At 37.2% G+C, this 22,602-nt stretch overlaps 3 protein-coding genes across 10 annotated transcripts in view; 1 reads left to right on the top strand and 2 right to left on the bottom strand.

The window, feature by feature from the left end:
- Window positions 1-1,305: 1,305 nt before the first annotated feature.
- Window positions 1,306-2,328, bottom strand: LOC140748940 (COMM domain-containing protein 10). The gene is made up of 2 exons (XM_073081905.1): window positions 2,122-2,328; window positions 1,306-1,943 (listed from the first exon to the last, which is right to left on the bottom strand). Exons 1-2 carry the CDS (start codon window positions 2,151-2,153, stop codon window positions 1,388-1,390), a joined length of 588 nt encoding a protein of 195 aa, XP_072938006.1. The 5' UTR covers window positions 2,154-2,328; the 3' UTR covers window positions 1,306-1,387.
- A 515-nt stretch (window positions 2,329-2,843) lies between these two features.
- Window positions 2,844-7,505, top strand: IleRS (Isoleucyl-tRNA synthetase). The gene is made up of 4 exons (XM_073082339.1): window positions 2,844-3,053; window positions 3,278-3,383; window positions 3,605-3,806; window positions 4,063-7,505. Exons 1-4 carry the CDS (start codon window positions 2,926-2,928, stop codon window positions 7,260-7,262), a joined length of 3,636 nt encoding a protein of 1,211 aa, XP_072938440.1. The 5' UTR covers window positions 2,844-2,925; the 3' UTR covers window positions 7,263-7,505.
- Window positions 7,506-7,661: 156 nt separating this feature from the next.
- Window positions 7,662-22,602, bottom strand: part of Rbcn-3A (rabconnectin-3 alpha) — a 46,982-nt gene continuing 32,041 nt past the window's right edge. For 4 of the 8 annotated variants that reach the window (XM_073081941.1, XM_073081943.1, XM_073081944.1 and 1 more), the window contains 21 exons: window positions 21,980-22,212; window positions 21,379-21,554; window positions 21,198-21,298; window positions 20,676-20,920; window positions 20,239-20,430; window positions 19,802-19,923; window positions 19,125-19,267; window positions 18,564-18,726; window positions 18,368-18,470; window positions 18,021-18,197; window positions 17,409-17,590; window positions 16,619-16,727; window positions 15,196-15,279; window positions 14,621-14,681; window positions 13,948-14,177; window positions 13,533-13,602; window positions 13,345-13,419; window positions 12,647-12,864; window positions 11,665-11,770; window positions 11,202-11,306; window positions 7,662-10,910 (listed from right to left, as the gene is read on the bottom strand). In XM_073081941.1, the coding sequence (XP_072938042.1) occupies window positions 11,215-11,306; window positions 11,665-11,770; window positions 12,647-12,864; window positions 13,345-13,419; window positions 13,533-13,602; window positions 13,948-14,177; window positions 14,621-14,681; window positions 15,196-15,279; window positions 16,619-16,727; window positions 17,409-17,590; window positions 18,021-18,197; window positions 18,368-18,470; window positions 18,564-18,726; window positions 19,125-19,267; window positions 19,802-19,923; window positions 20,239-20,430; window positions 20,676-20,920; window positions 21,198-21,298; window positions 21,379-21,554; window positions 21,980-22,212 (2,882 nt within the window). In that variant the 3' untranslated portion in view covers window positions 7,662-10,910; window positions 11,202-11,214. Of the gene's footprint in view, window positions 10,911-11,196; window positions 11,307-11,664; window positions 11,771-12,646; window positions 12,865-13,344; window positions 13,420-13,532; window positions 13,603-13,947; window positions 14,178-14,620; window positions 14,682-15,195; window positions 15,280-16,618; window positions 16,728-17,408; window positions 17,591-18,020; window positions 18,198-18,367; window positions 18,471-18,563; window positions 18,727-19,124; window positions 19,268-19,801; window positions 19,924-20,238; window positions 20,431-20,675; window positions 20,921-21,197; window positions 21,299-21,378; window positions 21,555-21,979; window positions 22,213-22,602 lie in introns of all 8 variants that reach the window. The other 4 variants (XM_073081946.1, XM_073081948.1, XM_073081949.1 and 1 more) reach the window with 2 other exon arrangements.

Genomic DNA, 22,602 nt, shown 5'->3' with positions numbered 1-22,602 from the left:
TCATAAGGTGGCACGGCATCCCAAAAAAAAGTGTAATATATTTTTAGGGGAATTTTCAAATAATTAATGTAATTATAGGGGGTTTCGACTTCAGTTTAGGGATAAATATTTTTGAGAGTTGGCAACACTGGCCTCCGCAGTCCTAGATTAATTCTGGAAAAGTATAAGTGTCTCTCCTTATATATTTTTTTAAAGGATCATTGAATAAAGTAAATGGTCCTTAGAAATTATGAATTACCACAAAATAACGAAAATTTCATTAAAAAAATGATCGAAAAGTAAAGCTACTATATAGAAATTATAGAATTGTAGTAGGAATTAGGAATTGTATTTTGTAGGTTATTGACAAGTGAGGACTTTGAATTTAATTAACTGTAGAGGTGCACAAAATATACCACTAAAGTGAAAAGAGGAGAGAGGTATATCATTTGAACTCAGTGATATATATCACTCTTTTATTTAGCTCAGTAGCTCACTTTAGTTCAATATACAGGGTGTCCCGTAAGTACCACGACAAACTTGGGGAGAACATAGGTGAGGGTCTGACCTCTCTGAAAAAAAAAATACCTTAGTAAAAGTGTTATCGTTTTTGCACTATGAATTGTTTTAGATTTTTTGAGAAATTCAGCCCACTTCACCTTCTTTCGTTAACTGCGTGTACAAATTTGGTGATGCAGTGTTTATTTTTTCTGTTAAATACTATTAGATAGTTGGTCTATCATATTGAAATATAAATTGATTAATTAATATTACTGTAAAAATCGATTATAAGACTATAAAAATCGATTTTAACATCTCTACGGCGTTGACGACAGCGAAGACCGGCGGCTTAGCCCGTTCAGCTAGTTACACACAAACCCACAAGCATACATACAAGGTGATATCAGCTTCACCTGTAAGCGTGTTAAAAAGTTAAAGTAGTATATTGTATACCAGTTCCCAGTTGGCCAGAGCTGTGAACTATGGCCTTAACTCCTCTTAGGAGACTCATGCTCAGCAGTGGGACAGTAAAGGGTTGATGACAATATGGAATAAACATGCTTATAATACTGATTGTTTCAAAAATACATGTCCCTAAATACCTTTCTGTAATTAAAATAGCATTAGGGAAAACATGTAAAATATTTTGTCATATTAAATGAGTTAAACAAAACACACAGCTTGGAGACAGAGTTATCAAAATAATCTGTTAAAAATCAGTATTAATAATGCGGAAAACCAGAGGATGGACTTCTGCAATGAAACCTTTCACTTTATTTTGTAGGTGGTTGAAAATTAAAAGTAAATACATGAACAATAAAACAATTAAATTCAAACAAGTTTAATAGACTTTCTTTAAAGAATAACTTGTAAAGGCACTTTAACAAAAATATTTATTCTACTGTTACTATACTAAAATATTATCTAATTCATTTTGAATAGATACAAACTGAAGAAAAATTGAATGCAATTCTTTATGGGTTAGTTCCATTTCAGTTTCCTTTTTATCAGCACCTATAGACAAATATGCCTTTGGTATTTTACATTTTCTATGGTACTCTGAACTTAATTCAGTATTCAATTTCCAAGATATGTTCATATGATCATCACATTTTTCAAACTTCTTCGAAGCTAGTTCATTTAATGTTGTGCTTGTCTCTGTCGACCAGACCTTAACAAAGAAATCAGACTTTTCGTTATTAAAGCCAATATTTACTAAATCACTCTTCAAGTCCGCTGGCATAAATATGTACTTCAACATTCTTTTAAACACATATATGATACTTTTTATAGCTAGTAAAAGTTGTTCTTCACTGATGTTAAAAATCTTCTCTAGTTTATTTCTTTCTTCTTCTGTAAATATTTCAGTATTCTGTTGCCTTAACTTTATTACTATTCTTTTCAAGAACTGCTCAAATTTGGCTTCATCTATTTGATTTATAACAGTTATTCCTTTTGAGAGGCTAAAACAAAGTTTATTTTATAAAGTTATATGTAACACTCACCTATATATATTGCGATGGGTAATTTAATATTTAAAACAATACTTTCATATTGTGAAACGACAACGAGAAAAACTAACTAGAATGCTGGTGAAAGTATATGAAACTTCCTATAATATTATTGTTTTCCTTACAGTACCTAGGGGATGTCTTCAGCCAGTTGCAGTCCATTATATTGCGAATGAATTATTATACAAAATAAATCAAATTAATAAAAGATGATTTAAATTTGTTACTTAGTATTTGATTTTGAAATAAAAACAAACAATAATTCTGAATTTCGTGTCGTATGACATTTGGATTTTGACAATAAACAGCTGACAATGGACTGAAGGAATAGAATGAATATTTCCATTTCTTACATAAATAATAAAAAAGAAAAAAGGGAAGATAGGGACGAGCATGAAAGATTTGGATCTCGAGGATTCGGTCCGGATATTTAGAAATGGGACAATATCCTGGTAGATATTAATGTAATAATATTAAATTGAAGTACTATTGAATATTATTTAGTTAATAACAAGCAATTATAGCATCACCAATATAAATTAATAGGTTGTCGATCTATCGATAGTAAAGAACTATCGTCAGATTATCGAGGCACTCCGAATCGAATGAATTCGATGTTTTATAATAATGATTGTATGTATATTAATCTATGGTTCCGTGTTACGACTTTACTTTATCTGTAGAGAGACAAATAAGTTTTAAGATTTAAAAAAAAATGCATTAAATAAGAAAAAAATCAATAGAATAATTTTGTTTTAATTAAACAAAATCTAAAAGTTATTTATAAAAAAGAATACTTGACTGTTCGAGACATCTGCAATTGACACTAGTGACAGTAAAATTCAAACTAATCAAATACAGATGACAATTAAGTCCCGGTGGCATGGCGTGGCGAGTTTCAGCGTGGAAGTTAAAATTTGTTTAGAAAGCCACCATGTCCTCAAAAGTGGACCGAGTGCCAGAAAATATCGATTTCCCGAAGGAGGAAGAAAATATTCTTAAATTTTGGAAAGAGATTGATGCCTTTCACAGCTGTCTGAAGCAATCAAAAAATAAGCCCAAGTAAGAACACATAACCTGAACCTAAGATTAAACATTTATAATTAGAACAGTTACAATATACTGGTTATTATGGACCAGTATATTGTAGGCACTACGGTCTTCTAGGCTCACATTAGTGATTTTTAGCTAATTAATTTCCTAAAACTAAACGATATTCATAGCTAATGTCGAAGTTGAAAGGTGTAGGTATATGAAATTTTAGTTTATCTTATTTAATTTTTCAGGTATTCGTTCTATGATGGGCCACCTTTCGCCACTGGCTTGCCTCATTACGGCCACATCCTCGCTGGAACCATCAAAGATGTAGTCACACGCTATGCTCACCAAAAGGTAACTAGTATATTGCATCATCCCTTATCCTAATGATAATACAAGTACAATGAAATGTTTATGAAAATTACTACTTGTCACTATATTCTGTAATTTACATGATTTCACAGAAAATACACATGATAATTTGTATCACTAAAATTAAAAAAATATATATTACCTAAATTGTTGTAAATTGCCATGTATTTCTATTTATAATGCTGTGTAATTATTAATTCAAGGGCTATCATGTAGAGAGGAGATTTGGATGGGATTGTCATGGTCTACCTGTAGAATTTGAAATTGATAAAACATTAGGCATCAAAGGACCTGAAGATGTGGAGAAAATGGGAATTGACAAATACAATGCAGAGTGCCGTAAAATTGTCATGAAATATGCCACTGAGTGGGAAAATATCATCACTCGTATGGGCAGATGGATTGGTATGTAAATGTTTATAATTTTAAATTGTCTATTTAAATATGGTTTTCCTTCTATGTTTCCTTCTATCTTTTCCTGCTTTAACATAATTATTACCTGCACTTTATTTTGTTTGTGGGGAGAGACCATTAATTTTTTTATTAAAATGTAGCTGGAAAAAGATTTATTTTTAGCTAAGCAATTAAAAAATTGCATGTAGGAGATCCTAAATGTTTTACAATTATGATTAAAATTATATAAACTTTTTTTTTGTTTTAGATTTCAAAAATGATTACAAAACCCTCTATCCTTGGTTCATGGAGTCTGTTTGGTGGGTTTTTAAAGAACTGTATAATAAAGGATTAATATATCAAGGAGTGAAAGTAATGCCATATTCCACAGCATGCTCAACACCACTGTCTAACTTTGAGTCGGGGCAGAATTATAAAGATGTAGTTGATCCAGCAGTTGTTGTTACATTTCCAACTTCTGAAGGCTTTTCACTCCTTGCGTGGACTACAACCCCTTGGACACTTCCAAGCAACTTGGCTCTTTGTGTTAACCCCAAGTTGACATATCTTAAGGTTAAAGAAAAAAGCTCTGGCAATTGCTATGTCCTTCAAGAAGCTAGATTTCCTGTGATCTTTAAAAATATTGATGAATTTGATATTATCGAAAAACTACCAGGAGAGAAGTTAAAAGGTATAAAGTACACACCAATTTTTGATTACTTTGTTGGTCAGTGCCCAAAAGCTTTTCAGGTGTTAGCAGATGGATATGTCACAGATGATTCTGGTACTGGAGTAGTACATCAAGCTCCATATTTTGGTGAAGATGATTTTAGGGTTTGTTTAGCTGCCGGAATCATTACTAGGGATCAAGACATAATCTGTCCAGTGGATGCTAGTGGCAAATTTACAGAGCCAGTAAAAGATTTTGTGGGTCAATATGTCAAAGATGCTGATAAGAATATAATAGCCAATCTTAAAGCACGGAACAGACTACTTCAGGTGGGTCAGGTGAAACATAGTTATCCATTTTGTTGGCGTTCAGAGACACCTCTTATTTATAAAGCAGTTCCATCTTGGTTTGTAAGAGTAGAACAAATGAGTCAAGACCTGCTGAAATCCAGCGAAGCTACATACTGGGTACCAGATTATGTTAAAGAAAAGAGATTTGGAAATTGGCTTAAGGAAGCTCGTGACTGGGCAATCAGTCGAAACAGATATTGGGGGACACCAATTCCACTGTGGATTTCTGCTGATAAACAAGAAGTTGTATGTATAGGAAGCATTGAAGAACTAAGTGCCTTAACAGGAAAAGAGATAACTGATATTCACAGGGAAAGCATTGATCATTTGGAAATTCCATCATGTAGGCCTGGCCAACCACCATTAAGAAGGGTAACTGAAGTATTTGACTGTTGGTTTGAGTCAGGATCTATGCCCTATGCGCAATGTCATTATCCATTTGAGAATAAAAAAGAATTTGAAGATGTCTTCCCTGCAAACTTCATTGCTGAAGGGATAGATCAAACAAGGGGATGGTTTTATACTCTCATAGTTCTGTCAACTGCTTTATTCAACAAACCTCCCTTTAAGAACCTTATTGCGAATGGTTTGATCTTAGCCTCTGATGGACAAAAAATGTCAAAAAGGAAGAAGAATTATCCAGATCCTCTTGAAATTGTAACCAAATATGGGGCTGATGCTCTCAGATTATATCTTGTAAACTCACCTGTTGTAAAGGCGGAAAATCTTCGATTCAAAGAAGAAGGTGTTAGAGATGTTATAAAAGACGTTTTCCTCCCCTGGTATAATGCCTTCAGATTTCTGATGCAGAATGTTGAACGAATTGTCCAAGAAGATAATGTTAATTACAAATTTAATGAGAAAGCAGTCAGGGATAATGTTATGGATAAGTGGATAACATCATTCACACAATCTTTAATCCAGTTTGTGACAAAAGAAATGGGAGCCTATAGGCTTTACACAGTAGTTCCGAGATTGACAAAGTTTATTGACCACCTTACAAACTGGTATGTGAGAATGAACAGGAAAAGGCTAAAGGGTGAGAATGGAGTAGCAGACTGTCAAGTGGCATTAGATACTTTGTTTGGGGTTTTATTTGATATGGTGCGTGTGATGGCACCATTTACGCCATTTTTGACAGAATTAATGTACAGAGTATTAAAACAATTGCAACCTGGACAATCACTTGAGAGTGTTCACTTTAACATGATACCTGAACCAAAACTGGAATTAGTTGATACAAACATAGAAAGGGCAGTGCAGCGAATGCAAGCAGTAATCGAACTAGGCAGAGTCCTTAGAGACAGAAAAACGATACCTATAAAGTACCCATTGCCAGAAATGATTATTATACATCGCGACGAAACATACCTAAAAGATGTTAATTCTTTGCTGAATTATGTATTAGATGAGATGAATGTGAGAAAAATTCAATTGACAAGTGACAAAGAAAAGTATGGTATCACGTTGAGAGTTGAACCAGATCATAAGATACTAGGAGGAAGGCTTAAGGGCGATTTCAAAGCCGTTATGCAAGGATTAAAAGAACTTAATAACGAACAGTGTGAAAAGCTCATTGCAGATGGCTATGTGGAGATAGTTGGCCAACGCATTGAGGTTTCTGAAGTGAGAATAATATATCAGGCAAGTGGAAATGATCAATATGAAGCACACAGTGATAACGATGTTTTGATATTGTTAAACATCACGCCCGATCAGGATATGCTTGATGAAGGATTTGCAAGGGAAATAATTAATAGAGTTCAGAAATTAAGAAAGAAAGCGCATTTAGTACCAACGGATGAAGTGGATGTTTATTTCTCAGTGAAAAAGGGTAATGACATCGTACGCATCATCAATATACACCGCGATCTAATTGAAAGTACCGTTAAAGCTCCAATGAAATCTATTGAAGAATTGTCACCATCTAAATCTGTGATAATTCAAGAAACGCAGGAGCTTAAAGGTTCCGAACTAAACTTGGTTATCACATGGAGGAAAGAGATTGAAATGCCAGTTCATCCTTGGGCTAATGTCACATTAAACAAAATTACACCGCGTCTTGGTGCAACATCCCCTCAGGGCAGTTTAATCCTTAGCGATATTACTGGAAAATTTATTTCTATGGATGAACTTTACAAACAAGTTGAAGTATTATTCGGCCTTTATGGCATGAAATTCACATTGTGGTGTGATGGTGTAGAGGTGAATGATACGGCTAGTTTAACTACAAAGAACATCATCGTTTCTGTGGATAAACCACAAGATTTAAAATCTGGGGTTAGTCCATTTTGCAAATTCGTGAATGTTGCCAACGGTACAAAAAAGATGACATTGTTTTTAGAAAATCCCCAGGGAAAGCAAACTGTCAACATGGAACAAGCTGTTAAATTTGTCTCCGAGTACTTAGGGAAAACGTGTAATCTGGATGAAAAGTTATTTGTTTAAACAGAGAAAAGCTTCAAATATCTACATATTCTTATTAATACTCGCTTATGACCTATCGGCTACTTACTTTTTGTACTAATGATACTTTTAATTTCCTTTTAAGTCTGAGTTAGTATAAATTACGTGAGTTGTCCATTTTTATGTATATCAAAGTTTAAAACTACTGCAGTAATATTTATATTGTAGTTCTAAGAACGTGTAGTTTGTTAAAATTATTCCAATAAACTGTTTGAAGACTTGAAATTTGAAGTTTCTTCTTTTATATTACCTTCTGAATAACTATTGCGGCGATATAAGTCAAGAATCTCTTATAAAATAAATATTTACACATCATCCAGTCATTAAGACTAAAATATTGAAGGTTTCAAGGAAATGTTTTTGGTAAATTAAAACACAACATAGAGTTAACCTTTATTTTAAACGTTCTTCATAAATAAAACAAAATAAGCATTAAATATGAACATTGTTCAGTTTTAATTATTATAACACAGTTGCAGTGTGACTTCTGATTGATCATAAATAACAATTTTTATATTTTACAAAATTTACTTCTTTATTTTCTTTGATGGCTATTTTATTGTACGTATTATTGTGCTTGAAATAAATTTTCAATAAATTACATATTTACGTACAACTTTTGGATTGTTTCATACATACATTTTAAGCTCTTATGACTTTCCTTTAATGTTGAATAAGATTTTTCTATATTTCGGTATTTTGTTATGTCGCAATATATTTTCGTAATATTTATACCCTCCTACCCCATCGCATTCCAAAAGGTTTCTCAGGAGCCATGAAACGGATGTCGTATTTCGGACGTACTATTGGATCTGGACTAATAATACATTTTCGGCGGAAGATATATATAAAATTGGCAATCGATTAACAATGTTTTGTAAGTTAAATTAAATTTATTTGATCCTTATATGATCATTTTATGTATATTCACAGGTAGCTGCATTTTGTGGTTCACGTATACGACGCAAAAGTAAGATACATTTTTATAGTAAAAAAATCGTAAGACCACTCTGTATAATTCAAATTCATTGAGAAAATATTCTAAAAAAGGCTGTTTGTAGCCTGCCATGGAAACAGTTCTATTCACCTGTTCACCAACAGCTAAATAATGTAGACGTTGTATTTAAAAGCTCGTATACACATAATTTTATAATGTTTTGTTATTGTAATCCAAAATTCTCCAATACAAACTTGAAATACAGGCCAATACCTAAAAGAAAACCATTACATAAATTAGGTTTCGTATGTCGTCCATATGTGAAAGTAACTTAGATTAAAATAAATTGTAAATTACTCTGAAGTAAATGAAAACTATAATCACAAATATAAAGACGGGTTTACAACGAGAGAATGTGTTAGATTGTGCTATGTTTCAAGACTTTAAGACAATATTGACTTTACGCTTTATTCTATAAGTAGGACAATTTCATACATGCTCAAAATATTGCTTTTAATATTGTAATGGAGCGGTCAAATAAAACACTTGTTATCTGGTTTTTAAATAAGGCACTACCGATTGCGTATAACTTTAATTTACATTTCGGCCTTATCTCGAAGCAAACACTTATCTTTCCTGCCACAATGTAAGAAATTTAAGTTTTGGTTTTTATTCTCGACAAAAAAATGACCACAGTGGTATCTCTATGTAAACCCGTTTTTAACATGTGACATTAAAAAACAAAAATCTAATAAATGTGCAAAACAACCAAATATTGATTTTATGTGATTCTTCATACACTGCACACTGCAAGATAAGAAAATATACATTGTAATTAGATATTTTACATATCTATTCGTTATCCAACAGAAACTTTCCTAGGAACATTGACGAAAGATTATAATTTACAACTACGATTTAGGGGTTTATCAGTTTCTAGTCTCGCATTTGAGGCAATCATAAAATAATAGCCATTTAAGATTGTTTTTATATGGTTATTACACAAATTTCAAATGGTAAGACCAAAAAGTTGCTGGTAACTCGTTAACAGTGCAATCGTAATGTACAAGGGTACATTCATAAACTTTGGTTATACAATATTAAACCTAAAAATATTACAAATAGTTAACCAAATAAAAACAACGAAACGGTCTAAGAAAATGTCTTTTGACAGTGTTACTTGTCAGTTATTATACTGTAGTAGAATGCACCTCAGTATAGCGGTGACTTTACTAAAATTAATTGAAAACTATATTTTTGTTACAAAAATGCAAGAGTTAGTATAGAAGCCAATATTAACGTATATTAATATGGTAGAGTAAAATGACAGAATAACTATAATATTGATGACAATGCTAATAAATAATACATATTATTAATGCATTTTACTAAAAATAAATTGTTGCAGACATTTTCTCGAATACACATTACATACAAAATAATTTTGTAATTAAAAATTGGAATAAAATGCCAAACTGACGAGCGACCCGTTTGTTTCAACTGAGAAATAACAATATTTTTCAAATTGGCTACGTAAAATTTAGGGAACCTACATCTCTTGTATTCGTAAAATAGTGAAAGGAAAAATAAGAGCAGAATTCGTATCACTTTGAGAAGATGAAACATTGTAACTAAATATTGTACAAAAATATATTGAGCAAAACGACGGGCTGCTTATTATGTGGATAACTAGCTATATATTTACATGATATTTACGAAGTTTCGAGATGTGATTTCTCAACTGAAACACGAGAAGCTCAACCGTCAGATTATATCACAACACAAGCATACACTTAAAACAATTTAGGGCATTTATGAAGTTTTATACTTGTAAATATAATAAATAAAAATAATTTCGCGCTCTCAATCTATTACGTTTCATAATACTGTTCGCGAAAGCATAATACAAATCTGTAAATATGATGTAAGTTTATTGCTATGATTTATAATTTCTTTTTTAACTTAAGACTCATATTGCTTTTTATAAAAGAAAATGGACGAGTAATTTCGAATACATCACATTGAAGAATTTACAATAGGAGAAACACTTACGTCTAAAAGTATAGGCGTGCAACATCGAGGGAACGATTATGTAATATGAAGATTACAAAGTGAATCACAAGACTCGAAACGGTTACGTGATTATATAAAGCATTTATTAAATATTACACATAAGCCACGATCTTATACATAGGGTAAGATATATCTATGTAAAATATGTATTATGCATCAACAAGTAACACGTATAAGTAGAGTGTACGCTCTCGTATTACAAGCTAAATATTTCGAACGGCTATCTATTACAAGGCAAAGGCTTCGACGCGGAGTCGAATTCATAAGTTAGTGATCGAGTTAAGAGTTATTGCACTTTAACAGAATACACTTCACCTCGTACTTTACGTTACGCTAGGGCATGCCCGCCGCCCACGGCTGCGAGGCAGGTATCGGTGGGCGGCCGGTGCAAATAAATAAATTGTATATTTTTCATCTAGGACACGTTAAGATAAAAATAGCGAATATCTCGTACTAGTAATAACTAAAGATTCATAAACACTTGTAATATACTAAGATACAACATCGGCTACTCAGTGACTAGTCTAACGGCGTATAATCATCACCATACTCGTAACGTGAACAGCAACAACGATAAATACATCACAAGGGACGTGCGCGCGCTCGCCACGCTGCGCTCTCTGCGAACAAAATTTCATCATAACCAATTTTTTCTCTTACTTACCTTACTTTTACATAAATTCACAGAAATTAATATTAAAACACACGTGCAATCAAATTTTCCAGTATTCTTGAATGGTTTTACTAGTTTTTTTTTATTGTAAGTTATAGTGCAACTCCATCTGGTATTCGGTATTTACTCATTACTAATTTTCAAGGATCGAAATCCTATGTACAACTTTTAAAAATAAAGTCGAAATACGTTATCTGTAAGTTTCCTATCTGTATACAGTGTGGGTGTTACACCTTACCATGGCAGGGAGTCTAGTAGTGTGCCTGCGGCGGCGAAGGCTCCGGCAGCTTGCGCACCTTCATGGTGCCGTCCGCGCCGCACGAGAACAGACGCCCCGCGTTATCTGAATACAACATACACATTTTCATTATATCATAATGTCATTATATTATAATGTTTTAAATAACATTATATTATAATGAATAAATATTGTAAATCCAGGGGCATTAGACCACCTGAGAACCTGCCCGGGCAAAGAGGGTATCCTCGAGACCCGAATTCGCTGCCCACCGTCCTCATATTGACACTGCCGCAATATATGTGCGCCCGGGGTTAAGGCGTCCCAGAGATAGATAGACATAAATTTTGTTACAAAGTAATTTAGTATAAGTAGTAGTTCATAGTAGTTTTATATAATTAAAAATGAAGTTACTATTTTATTAAATATAATAGTAGTTAATGAAATTTGTCATTCAACGTACCAATATGTATTTGTGTTACTCCTTGGCCTATGTGTTTGAAGAATGAGCTTCTAGCGTGTTCTCCGGCGAACGTATACAGCAACTGGTGTGTCGCTAGCGAAAACACCTGGGAACATATTAATAGAAATCATTACTTGAGGAGGATGGGTGGTATGTGCAGTTTTTAAACGCGAATATATTTTTTTTAACGTCCCAAAAGAAGTATAACTTCAAAATATAAATATGCAAAAAAAATCTGCCTGCAACCCATTTATGGCCCACTACTGAGCACGGGTCTCTCCTCACAAGTGGAGAAGGCCTGGAGCATACTCCACCACGCTGCTCCAATGCGGATTGGTGGAGACAGGTTAGTGGCCAACCCGTTTGTCGGATGTTTTCAAACCGCCCGAAAGGCCTCCGACAAGGTTTAACGACTGCCATCTATCGACAACAACCGGGACCGACGGCTTAACGTGCCCTCCGAAGCAAAAAAAATCTGTATACTACGAAGTGGTACTGACATGCTCTACCCATAGTGGGTTCAATTTGACGGTATTTTGCAATACACCAAAGATCACCCGGGTATTGTCTAACTCAACGTGTAATTATACCTTTTCACGCGAATAGCCATTTATTTTTATTATAGGATACAGGAAAAATATGAACATGTTGTTGAACGTCCACATTAGACATCTCATCTATCCATACTAATATTATAAAGAGAAAATATTTAAGTGCTTTTTTTGTTTGTATTGATTAGGCTCCGAAACTAGTGGACCGATTTGAAAAAATATTTTAATTTCTTTTTTTTTTTTGCGAACATGTGAGGCAGATAGAAAGACTTGAGCACTTACTTATTGTTACATTTACTCAGTTTACTGAAGCAAACGGAACAGAATATTGGATTGAATACACGTAACGTAAAATTGTAGGATGTTTTGAAAACTCATGGTAAGGGTACAGAGAGTAGAGAGTGAGTGAGGGTTGTAGCGAGGTCACTTACCTTGATATCGCCGTCCGCGGCGCCGATCGCGTAGTGGTCCTCGCGCGGCGAGAGCGCCACGCACTTGATGGGCGCGTGGTGCGCGTGCAGGCGGTGGCGCGGCGCGCGCGCGCGCAGGTCCCACACGAGCACGTCGCCGCGCCGCCCGCACGACACCAGCGCGCCCGCGCCGCCCGCCCACGCCACGCACGCCGCGCCGCCCTCGTGGCACGTCCACGCTGCGACACGCGCACACACACACATCACTTTAGACTCTACATGTACACAAATAAACTTCATATACCTACTAGTATGTGCGTATAGTGAATGCGTCGATAATCTCGTATCATTTAAAATTCTAGCTAATTCTTAATTGATAACCTATTTATATATTGGTAACCTTACGTATATAGTAGTGTGTACGTACGTTTCTTCTCGTTTAAAATAACAATAAAATGTTTATTCCAGTAGATAATTCGAATATATTCTTTATATTCTTAACATTCTTTATATTCGAAATATAAAGAATGTTTTGCCTACCAATGTTTGACGTTTGAAAATTTCTACCTACTAGAGATTATCAAGTTTTGATTTCAGGCAGAAAATGGGTAGATTATTTATTGAAAACTAATGTAAATAAATCAAAGATATGTACTATTGCAGAGATAATAAATAAAACACACAAATTAAAATAAAGTATAAAATTATGTCATACTTACAAACCACTAGCGCCTTCTTGATTGGCATAAGCGTATCCCATATTGCAACATTTTTACTTTCTGAACTATGTCCAGCTGAAAAGGAAATATAATCTTTAATAATGTTTTTAAAGTTATTACAACCCTCCTACAAAGATGTACTTATTACCTATGTTTACAGAATATAATAAAAACGATGTTGTATTTACCTGTTGCTACTAAACTGCAGGAACCCAGGAAAACGAAATCACTTATTCCTTTACTATGACACTGATGACTCTGAAATAGAAATGTGATAATTTAAAAATGTAAACAAACTATTCAGCATCATAAACCAGACTGCTTAAATGTATCAGTATATGGTTATACCTACAAGTTAGAGGAATCCAATGACACCTCAAGTGTTAAAATTTATCGTTGTGCCAAATAATGAGAACGGCTTCATTCCGCGAATCGTATTTGGGACTGCTGCATATAAATAAAAACACGACTTACAAAGAACAGTCTTGGCGACGCGTGCGGTTGGTCGTACGCAGAGTAAGTTATTCACATACTCGTATTTGCGACAGTACCCCTATCTAGTATCTTCGGCACATATTTAATTGTAGATAAAACTAGACTCACAAAGAACGGTCTCGGCGACGCGTGCGGCTGGTTCGCGGCACCGGCGGGCGGGTGCAGCTGCCACAGCGCGAGCGTGCCGTCCGCGTCGGCGGCGGCGAACTTGTTGCCGTACTCGGAGAAGCGCACGCGAGTCACCTTCGCGAACGCGCCCGCCGCGCGCGGCGACCACACGCAGTACGGGTGGCCCCACTCCCACAGCTGCACGGAGCCGTCCGCGCCGCCAGTCAGGTCTGGTGGGAAATACCGGTATATGTGACTATTACTTGCGGTACCGGTATATGTGACTATTATTTGTGTCGAGTGCGGTACCACCGACAAGCTTCATTAGATTGATAGTACCAGCGTAAGGTCTGACTCATATAATTATCGCATACGTGAAGTTGATTATAACACTGTTCAGCCTGTATTTCATAGAAAAAAAAAACTGAAAGTAAGTATCTATTGACTTGTACGAAGCAATGTATCTGTCGTAGAATATTTAACAAGAAGAGACAACAGTTAAATACTTTTAAATACCTTTAAATATTCGTTCACAACTTACCTTAAAATGTAACACTCTACCACTATATTATAGTAAATCCACTAGTTAAATATTTTATTTTTATTTCTTGTGTATACTATTAAAGCTAGTGTAAATTATTAAATAATTTACAGAAATCCTTTATTAACTTACACAATGGTTGTGATGGATGCGCCGCCATTCTTTTGATATTGTCTATTTTGTGTTTCAGCACCTAAACATAAAATACTAAATTAAGAAATACCTACTATACACTGCATTACGTAAATTAAATAAATAAAAATAAACATAAATGTCATAGTTACAAGAAATTAACCTGAATAACAATGACCTACATTACGCTTAAAAACAAAAATACGTTAAACAAAGGACATCCATAGCGAGCATAAACATAGCGGTGACAGTTATATACTACCAGAAAATAATACCTACAGAACGGATCGATGGCATAAAAGTAAAAAAAAAACACTACGAGGATGAACAATTGGATAACATAAAAACGAGTGATGGTTATAATATAGCACGAATGAAAACCAAATAGGTAAAGAATAAAAAAAAACAAGGCGACCAAACCGGCCTGGTGGGAACAGAAAATAAATCAAGTATGAAGAAAACATAGGTTAGGGAACAAAAAACATAAAAAAATCAACATCGAGCTAGAGTAGGCGGTGCGCGATCGAGCTAGGGTGACGCCGTAAAAGTGGGTGGGGTTTAGGGTTGTCACTGACCGGTTTCATGAGAAGCTTGGAGCGGTGCAGCACCAGGCGACAGTATTTCGCGTCGTGGCAACCCGGGAACTGCAGGCCCTTCACCTGCGACCAACACTCGGTTACCCTTACACACATGTCAACATTCATACAATTCTCTATTCCCCATTAATCAAATTAGAAATACGAACATACGTACCTACTTATATAACAATATCGATAGAAACAATGATGCTCTATGTTATTATACCAAGTAATATAATAATTGTATACATTAACGTCAATTAACCTAATACTTATCTATAAAGATCCGATAACATACAAAAACCTGACCTATTACTCACGACACTTCTTATAAACCGGAGAAAAATATAAGAAAAAACTAGATAGATAGTCATAGAGAAAGAAGCAAAGCGCGTAGCGAGGCGCAAATACAAGAGCACGTCACATACATACACAATACCCAGATCTTCACCCCCTAATCACTGAATGAGTTAGAAATATACACTTGCATGCTTAGTAGAAAAATACGTACGTATAAATTCACTCAAAAAATCAAAAGGATATTATTACGATTAGTTTTAAGGTAAACCGAAATTATTAAGTAAGAATATTAAGTCATTCAGTGATTAAAAAAATATTAGTGATTGTTACGTGGACGTACTGTGACAACGTACGCTTCGTGCCCACTTGGCTTTGATACGCTTGCTCGCCGCTCCTGCTGTTTTTACAACGGTCACATGTTATTCATACATACATATAGTTATTCCGGTATTATTACATTGTTATACTTATAAAGTGAGTTTTGGGTAATTTTCCTAACAAAATAAAAACTGGCGTATTAGTGTATCGTAAACTATTCTAAGTAAAAATAATTATAAAGATAATAAATGAGTCTTTAAAATGGCAATTTAGTTTTATAAGTGTTAGTTAGATATTTATGTGTGTAACTTTGAATTGAAGACAGTATTTCTAAGTACCAAAATATCACAGTAAAAAAGTCCCATAACTTTCACACTTCTGAAATCTGCTAGGCTCCAAAGCACCTGTTCAAATGATCTATTCTAAAAGCATGTAATATCGAATACACATTTATGTTATAAATATATCTTTACTAGTTAAGTAACTACTTCAAATACATAATATCCCACGTTCATGATTGATGTTTGTCATTGATTATTTCGCATATTATAAGACCACAGTAAAATGCACTAATTTTACGTTTAGAACCAGTAAACCAAGTTAAACACCAACCTTACGGACCGTAATTTCGAAGTAATTGTATCCAACATTTAAAAATTATGCTATTCCGAGCTTTCATTACTCTTGACAAATGATATCAATTCATAGTTAGTTTGAAATTTTGAATTTAGTAACAGTCAATTTTTAGTATGACAACAAAAGATAAGATTATAAAATGTTATATGTATATTTAGTTACTCACGACGCTAGCCCCGCGGCCGGTCTGGCTCGCCAGCCCCACCGGCATCTGCGGCGCGTTGGGGTTCAGCGGGGAGCTGTTGCCAGTGCCCGGCACCGACCCATTGTTTGTCCTGAAAATACACAGGGAATTATGAAACTTTGCTCTTTACATTGAAAAGTGTATAATGCATTGATACCATCCATCTTGTAGAACAACCTATCACTTATTGAAAAAATACTAAATTATTGCCTCAATGCCATGTGAACGAAGCTAGCTGCGTAGATTCCTGCAGTCACGTACTCATAAGTGAGCCGTAACTGTAACCACGCAGATCAGTGGCGGACTAAGGTCGTCGGAGGCCCGGGGCGAAAAGTTGAATGGAGGCCCCCGGTGTAAACAGTTCGCCCGTGATTCGGTGACATTTTTTTCGCTGACTGATACAAATCTCATAGATTGTTTGGTTCTGATGACCTTTTTTTTAGCAACTCTGTTTGGAGACCCCCTAGGACCGGAGGCCCGGGGCCGACCGTCCCTTCCGCTTCCCCCCCCCCCCCCCCTACTTAAGCCGCTAGAGATGCAGATACAGTAATAAGTCAAAAAAAAACTGACAGTCATCGATTTGTAACGAGCTGGTCGCGCGTTACGCTCGTGAGTTATATACACACTACGAATTTTGGTAACAGTAACTGCATTGCTCACAGTGATGTCTCGCTAACGTACGTAAGCAAGCAGTAAGGATCCACAAATGTGAAAGTAGCGAAGACGCTACAACGCGTAACAGTATGAGTGCAGGATAAGATGCGACGTTGACCTGTCGTGGTGCTGTATGAGCAGGAAGCCGGTGTCGGGCAGCGCGGCGGGGTCGGCGGCCAGCGCCAGCAGGTCCACCTCGCACTCGTCCTCCGCCCACGCCGCGCCGCCGCGCAGCAGCAGCGACACGTCCATCTCCTGCACCTCGCGCGCCGTCGCCACCGCCAGCAGACCGCCGCCCGTCTGCAAATGTTACGTCCATTATGACAATTAACCCCCTTGATATAAATTCGTCGCATTAAACACTTGGCACGTTATAGCGACGTCGTCGGTAACAATGGCAAATCATCATCAACCCCTTATCGTTCAACTGGGTACAGGTCTCCTCTCAGAATAAGGAGGATTAGGCCATAGTCCACCGCGCTGACCAAGTGCGTATTGGTAGATTTCACATACCTTTGAAATTTTTGTGATAAATCTCTCATATGCAGGTTTCCTCACTATGTTTTCCATCACTGTTTAAGCAAGTGATAATTAATTTCTAATACAAACATAATTTTGATTAATCAGAGGTGTGTGCCTGGGATTTCAACCTCAGACCCCCTCGATTAGAGGCAGAATTTCTTAACCACTAACCGCTCGTCAACTGCGCGCTCGTCGCCGCGCCACTCACCCGGTTGAGGCAGAAGGCGGCGATGGAGTCCTGCTCCTTGTGTATGATGCGCACGGGGCTGTGCAGGTCGTCGTCGCGTGCGCGCAGCGGCACGCAGCCGGCGCGAGCCTCGCCCGCCGCCTCCGCGCTCGTCGACTGCGCGCGACGCCGCGAGAACACCGCGCGGATGAACACCTCCTGGAATGTTTATTTGAATTTAGAACTCTCATTTGCAGTCGAAATTCGTGATAGTGTGTGACGGACGCCGAAGAAAAAAAATAAATTTTAAATTAATTGGTAGTACGATGGTGCCCAATAAAATTTAATTTTGAATTAAATATTTTTAACAATAAAAAAAGAATTAATACCTGAACTTGCTCTTGACGCACTAAATAGTTCCAGAGGCGACTTGCTGGCGCCGCACTGTACAACGACGAGTTGAATGGAGTGTTGTGCTTTTCTAATAGACATCTGAAAATAGTATTAACAATAACATTTATGCATTAATGTATAAAATATATAGATATATCTAATAAAGAGTATTTTTCCAAATATAGTACATACCTATACTTATTAATAGGTGGTCCAGCTGTCTGCTGATCTGGGAAGCATCCAGGAATATAATCTGATGGTGGAGCGCGGGACTCGAGGGTCTCAGTGAGCTGCTGTTGCCATTGATCAACCCGCCGCAGAGCCGCGTGCACGGTGGGACTCGTTGTTGCTAGTTCTGTAATATGAATATAGTTATTGATATATCATCATAGATTTTTCGTGAAAGTGAAGTAATTTTATTAAAAATTTTCTGATGAAAGATAATTACGTAAATCATTTGATTATCAAGATCTTTGATGTCAAAATTCATCTGTAGCTAGATATCATACAAGAAAAATGTCCTTAGTAATGGGGAGCATAAAATACTATTACTATAATATTTATTACTATTATTACTATACTATTGTACGAACCCCCCTCTCAATCCCTTCATATTAAATGATAACATAAAACTGCCACCACAAAACATGTAAATAGATGTATATCGCCGCATTAGAAGCACAAGTATACCATTAAATCATAAGAATAAAAATACTCTTAAATGGCTAATAACTAAAGTGTTTAATCACCCACCGGACATCTCGATGCCGCAGAGCTGCAGGAAGTGCTGCAGCTTCTGCTGCGCCAGGCGGAGCACGGCCACGCGCATCACGTACCACGAGTACGAGTCCGGCTCCGAGTGCTCCATGTTCGCGCCCTTGCGACGCTTCTCCTTCCTGCGCGCAGTATAAACAAATAATGTATAATCCGCGCCATACTGCTAGTCCGAGCAGTTGCGAGCAGGTGTAGTCATACAATTTGCTATGGCGACGCGACTCATTTCTATATTCAGTGCGGACTAGCAGTTTCGCGCGGACTGTACTTAGATAAACACATTGACGTGGTTGCCATGATTACTCATGTTTTCGTGTGAAGACTATAGACATAGTCGTAAATACTCCATATCTAGAGAAAACCTAAGATTTACGTCGGATTTTGTGGAAGTTTAGTTCTATCAAAATCGATCCTATTACAGCTTTGATCAATTTTCACTACACGTTATAATTTCAGATTTCGGTTATACACTCCTAGTAGCAAAAAATTACCCTGTTAATCAGACAAAGTACAGAATGGAAAGAAAAAATCGGAACTCATTCCTTCAAAACAAAAAATGCAATTGTGTATAGACTCGCAACGCTAACATAACAATAATTTTATAAAATGTTTCAAAAAATAAGCATGTAATGTAACCACGATAAAGACTTGCTTACTTGGTTGTGGATGTATCAAAAATATCATCATCGTCAGCTTCACTGGCACTGTCCTCGGCGTCTTCAGCGCCCGATTCTGCGGAATCGTAATCGTTGCTCTCCGGGTCTTGTTCTAGTGTGGGCTACAAGTAAATTAATTACACTTGTCATTTGAATCAGCGCAGTAGAATTAATTGTACCGCTATGTTAACTACGTGCATTATGAAGATAGACACAAAATACTAACGTCTAAACAGAATATTTTTTATACCATAGCTGGGCACAGGCTTCTTTACAGAGTGAATCGATTTAGCTTAACTACAACAAGGGCTAAGTGCTGATTTGTGTGGTTAAAAATGAATATGAGAAATATTTTAGACATAGAAACATTATAATTGCTATCTTATCTTTTATACTGTATGATATACATTGTAAGATAGTGTAATTGATGAATATACCTTTGTAAGCAAGAACGTCAATATGCTAAACTGGGGCGGCACAAACTGCTCCCTATACGTCGGTCTTCCTTCCTGGATGTTTTTGTGGGGCGCGGTGGGGCCCAGCCCCAGGAGGCGCATGTTGAGCAGCGCTCGCTTTTCACGGAGCGACGACCAAACTGACATGCCTTCCGTTCGCTCCACAAGTTTTGGCTGTAGGATAAATGATAGCTTAATTAGCGTTTTGTGTAGGTTATTTAATAAAAATAAAATATGTACAATGGGTTTTTACAGAAATGAAATATTGAAGTGTTTGTACATTTTTGAAATTGTATAAAGCTATGTGTATTCATGGGTACCTACATTAATTCATTATAATTACGTAGACCCGGATCGTCGCATCTTAAAAATTTACACGGCGCTTACAATCTCTGTCAATAGCACTGTATTTATCTAACCTGTGGCGGTGCCGGCGCAGTGGTGAGCAAGCGGCGCACGCCGCCGCCGAACAGCTTGGAGTGCGCGCGCGTGTCGGCGGTGTGCGCGGCGAGGCGGTACAGCAGGTGCGCGTCGCGCGCGGCCAGCGCCCAGCCCAGCAGCGCCAGGTACACGGCGCAGAACGCCTCCGCCAGCAGCACCGGCAGCCGCGGCGCGTCCTCCTCCTCCGCCGCGCGCAGCGCCAACCCACGCAGCGCCGACACACCTGATGGGAATAACAACAATTGTAACTTCGTACCCGATTATGATAACATCGTCTATCGTTTATAGGAGGAACAAAGTTCCCACAGATTTCTAATGTCTAGGATTTCAGTTTTACTTTATGTTTAAAGTATCAAATTCGTAGGCTCATTGGCCACATTAAAATCACAGTACAATCGACAAATATAGAAAAGAATAAAGTCAACAATTGAGCAAAATTAATAACTAATCATCAAATTTCATTTATTTTTAACAATCACTAAGAAAATGAAAGTACTCACCGGGCCATTTATTAGGAGGTGTAGTCACTGTAAGCTCTTCAACCGAATATCGTCGCGGTCTAATTAACAAGTTAGTAGTACCGGGTGTTTCCGCAATCATACTGTAAAGAAAAAATTGAGTATGAACCTTACAAATTAAGGTAAAATTTCGTAGTGACCAAATATTAATAAAAAAAATTACCCATCTGCGTGATGTTGCGCATGCTTCAAGCTAAATGTATCAGAGTCGCACAAGCTCTGGTAAATGCAGGCAGACAGCGCCACAGCGAGTTCCCGGAGTGTGTGTAGTATTCGCGTCGCGGATCCACCGGGGATACCCAGTTCACCGATCGTCCCTAGCATATCATGTGCCACGGCCTATAAAATTAAAAATGTATGATGTAAAATAGTAGCAATTATGTTATATTGTATATAAGTAAAAAATGTTGAATACGGTCGTCAGTTGATGGTGTACTATCACCCAAACACCAGCACTCAGATCATTGCGTCGCCCTTCAAGTGTCGGGTATCTTCATAGACGGGCGTAGCGAAATAACGACGAAAGAAGTATATTATAAATGTTGCATATTCTATAATTTGACGACCCGCGTGGCGGCGCGGTCACCATACCGGTCTAACGCGCACAGGCTCTGAGGGTCGATCCCCGGCCAGGCAGGTATCTCAATGATGAATTTAGATGTCTGTCTCTGGGTCTGGGTGTTTGTGTATTTGTCTATGTTGTCACAGTACAAAGAGATTGATGAACACAAAAAGCAATACATTATTTTCCTAGTGTTGTTTACCTGTAAATGTCTGACAGGATCGGCGACGACAGTGTTGTTGGCTGCAACGGCAGCGGCTAACAACGGTAGCGTGGTAGGGAAAGGCAGTGGCGACAGCAGCTGTTGGTGCTGCTTGTCCTGGCCGAGCTCCTGCAGCAGCAACACCAGCTCCATGCGCACTGAGGCCAGGCCTCCGCCGCCAGCACCGTGCAGCGAGCAGTACGATAGCAGTGTGCGTAGGAGCGTTTCGTTTGCTGCAAGGGAGTTCACACCTTTATCTCTATTCACATTTCCACCTTTTATATGCAGTAAATACCACAAACAGCCAAGTTTACAATTTTCAATCAAAATTTTAAATATGCAATGTCTAGCAATTGTTTCGCATTTTTTTCAGAAAAAGAAATAACGATCGAATTAATAACGGACAAAGATGTGGACGCGTCACCGTCACCAACGGCACGTTTCTTACCCTTCAACCACTTCTTCCTTCTCACGGCGCGTTGCACTTTAGCCTCGAAGTCCGCCTTCTCTCGTACTAACAGCTGGTGCAGCGTGGGGCGGTCGGGCAGCGGCGGTAGATCGGTGTCGGGGCAGATGAGCTCGCCGGCCGCGTCGCCGGCCGCGCCCGCCAGCACGGACACGTT

The sequence above is a fragment of the Epargyreus clarus genome, unplaced genomic scaffold (assembly GCF_041222505.1).
Source record: "Epargyreus clarus isolate Ecla_fem2 unplaced genomic scaffold, WU_Ecla_fem_2.2 ptg000017l, whole genome shotgun sequence".
Taxonomy (NCBI): domain Eukaryota; kingdom Metazoa; phylum Arthropoda; class Insecta; order Lepidoptera; family Hesperiidae; genus Epargyreus; species Epargyreus clarus.
The sequence above is the reverse complement of the archived record's forward strand: the minus strand, read 5'-3'. Positions and strand labels throughout refer to the sequence as shown.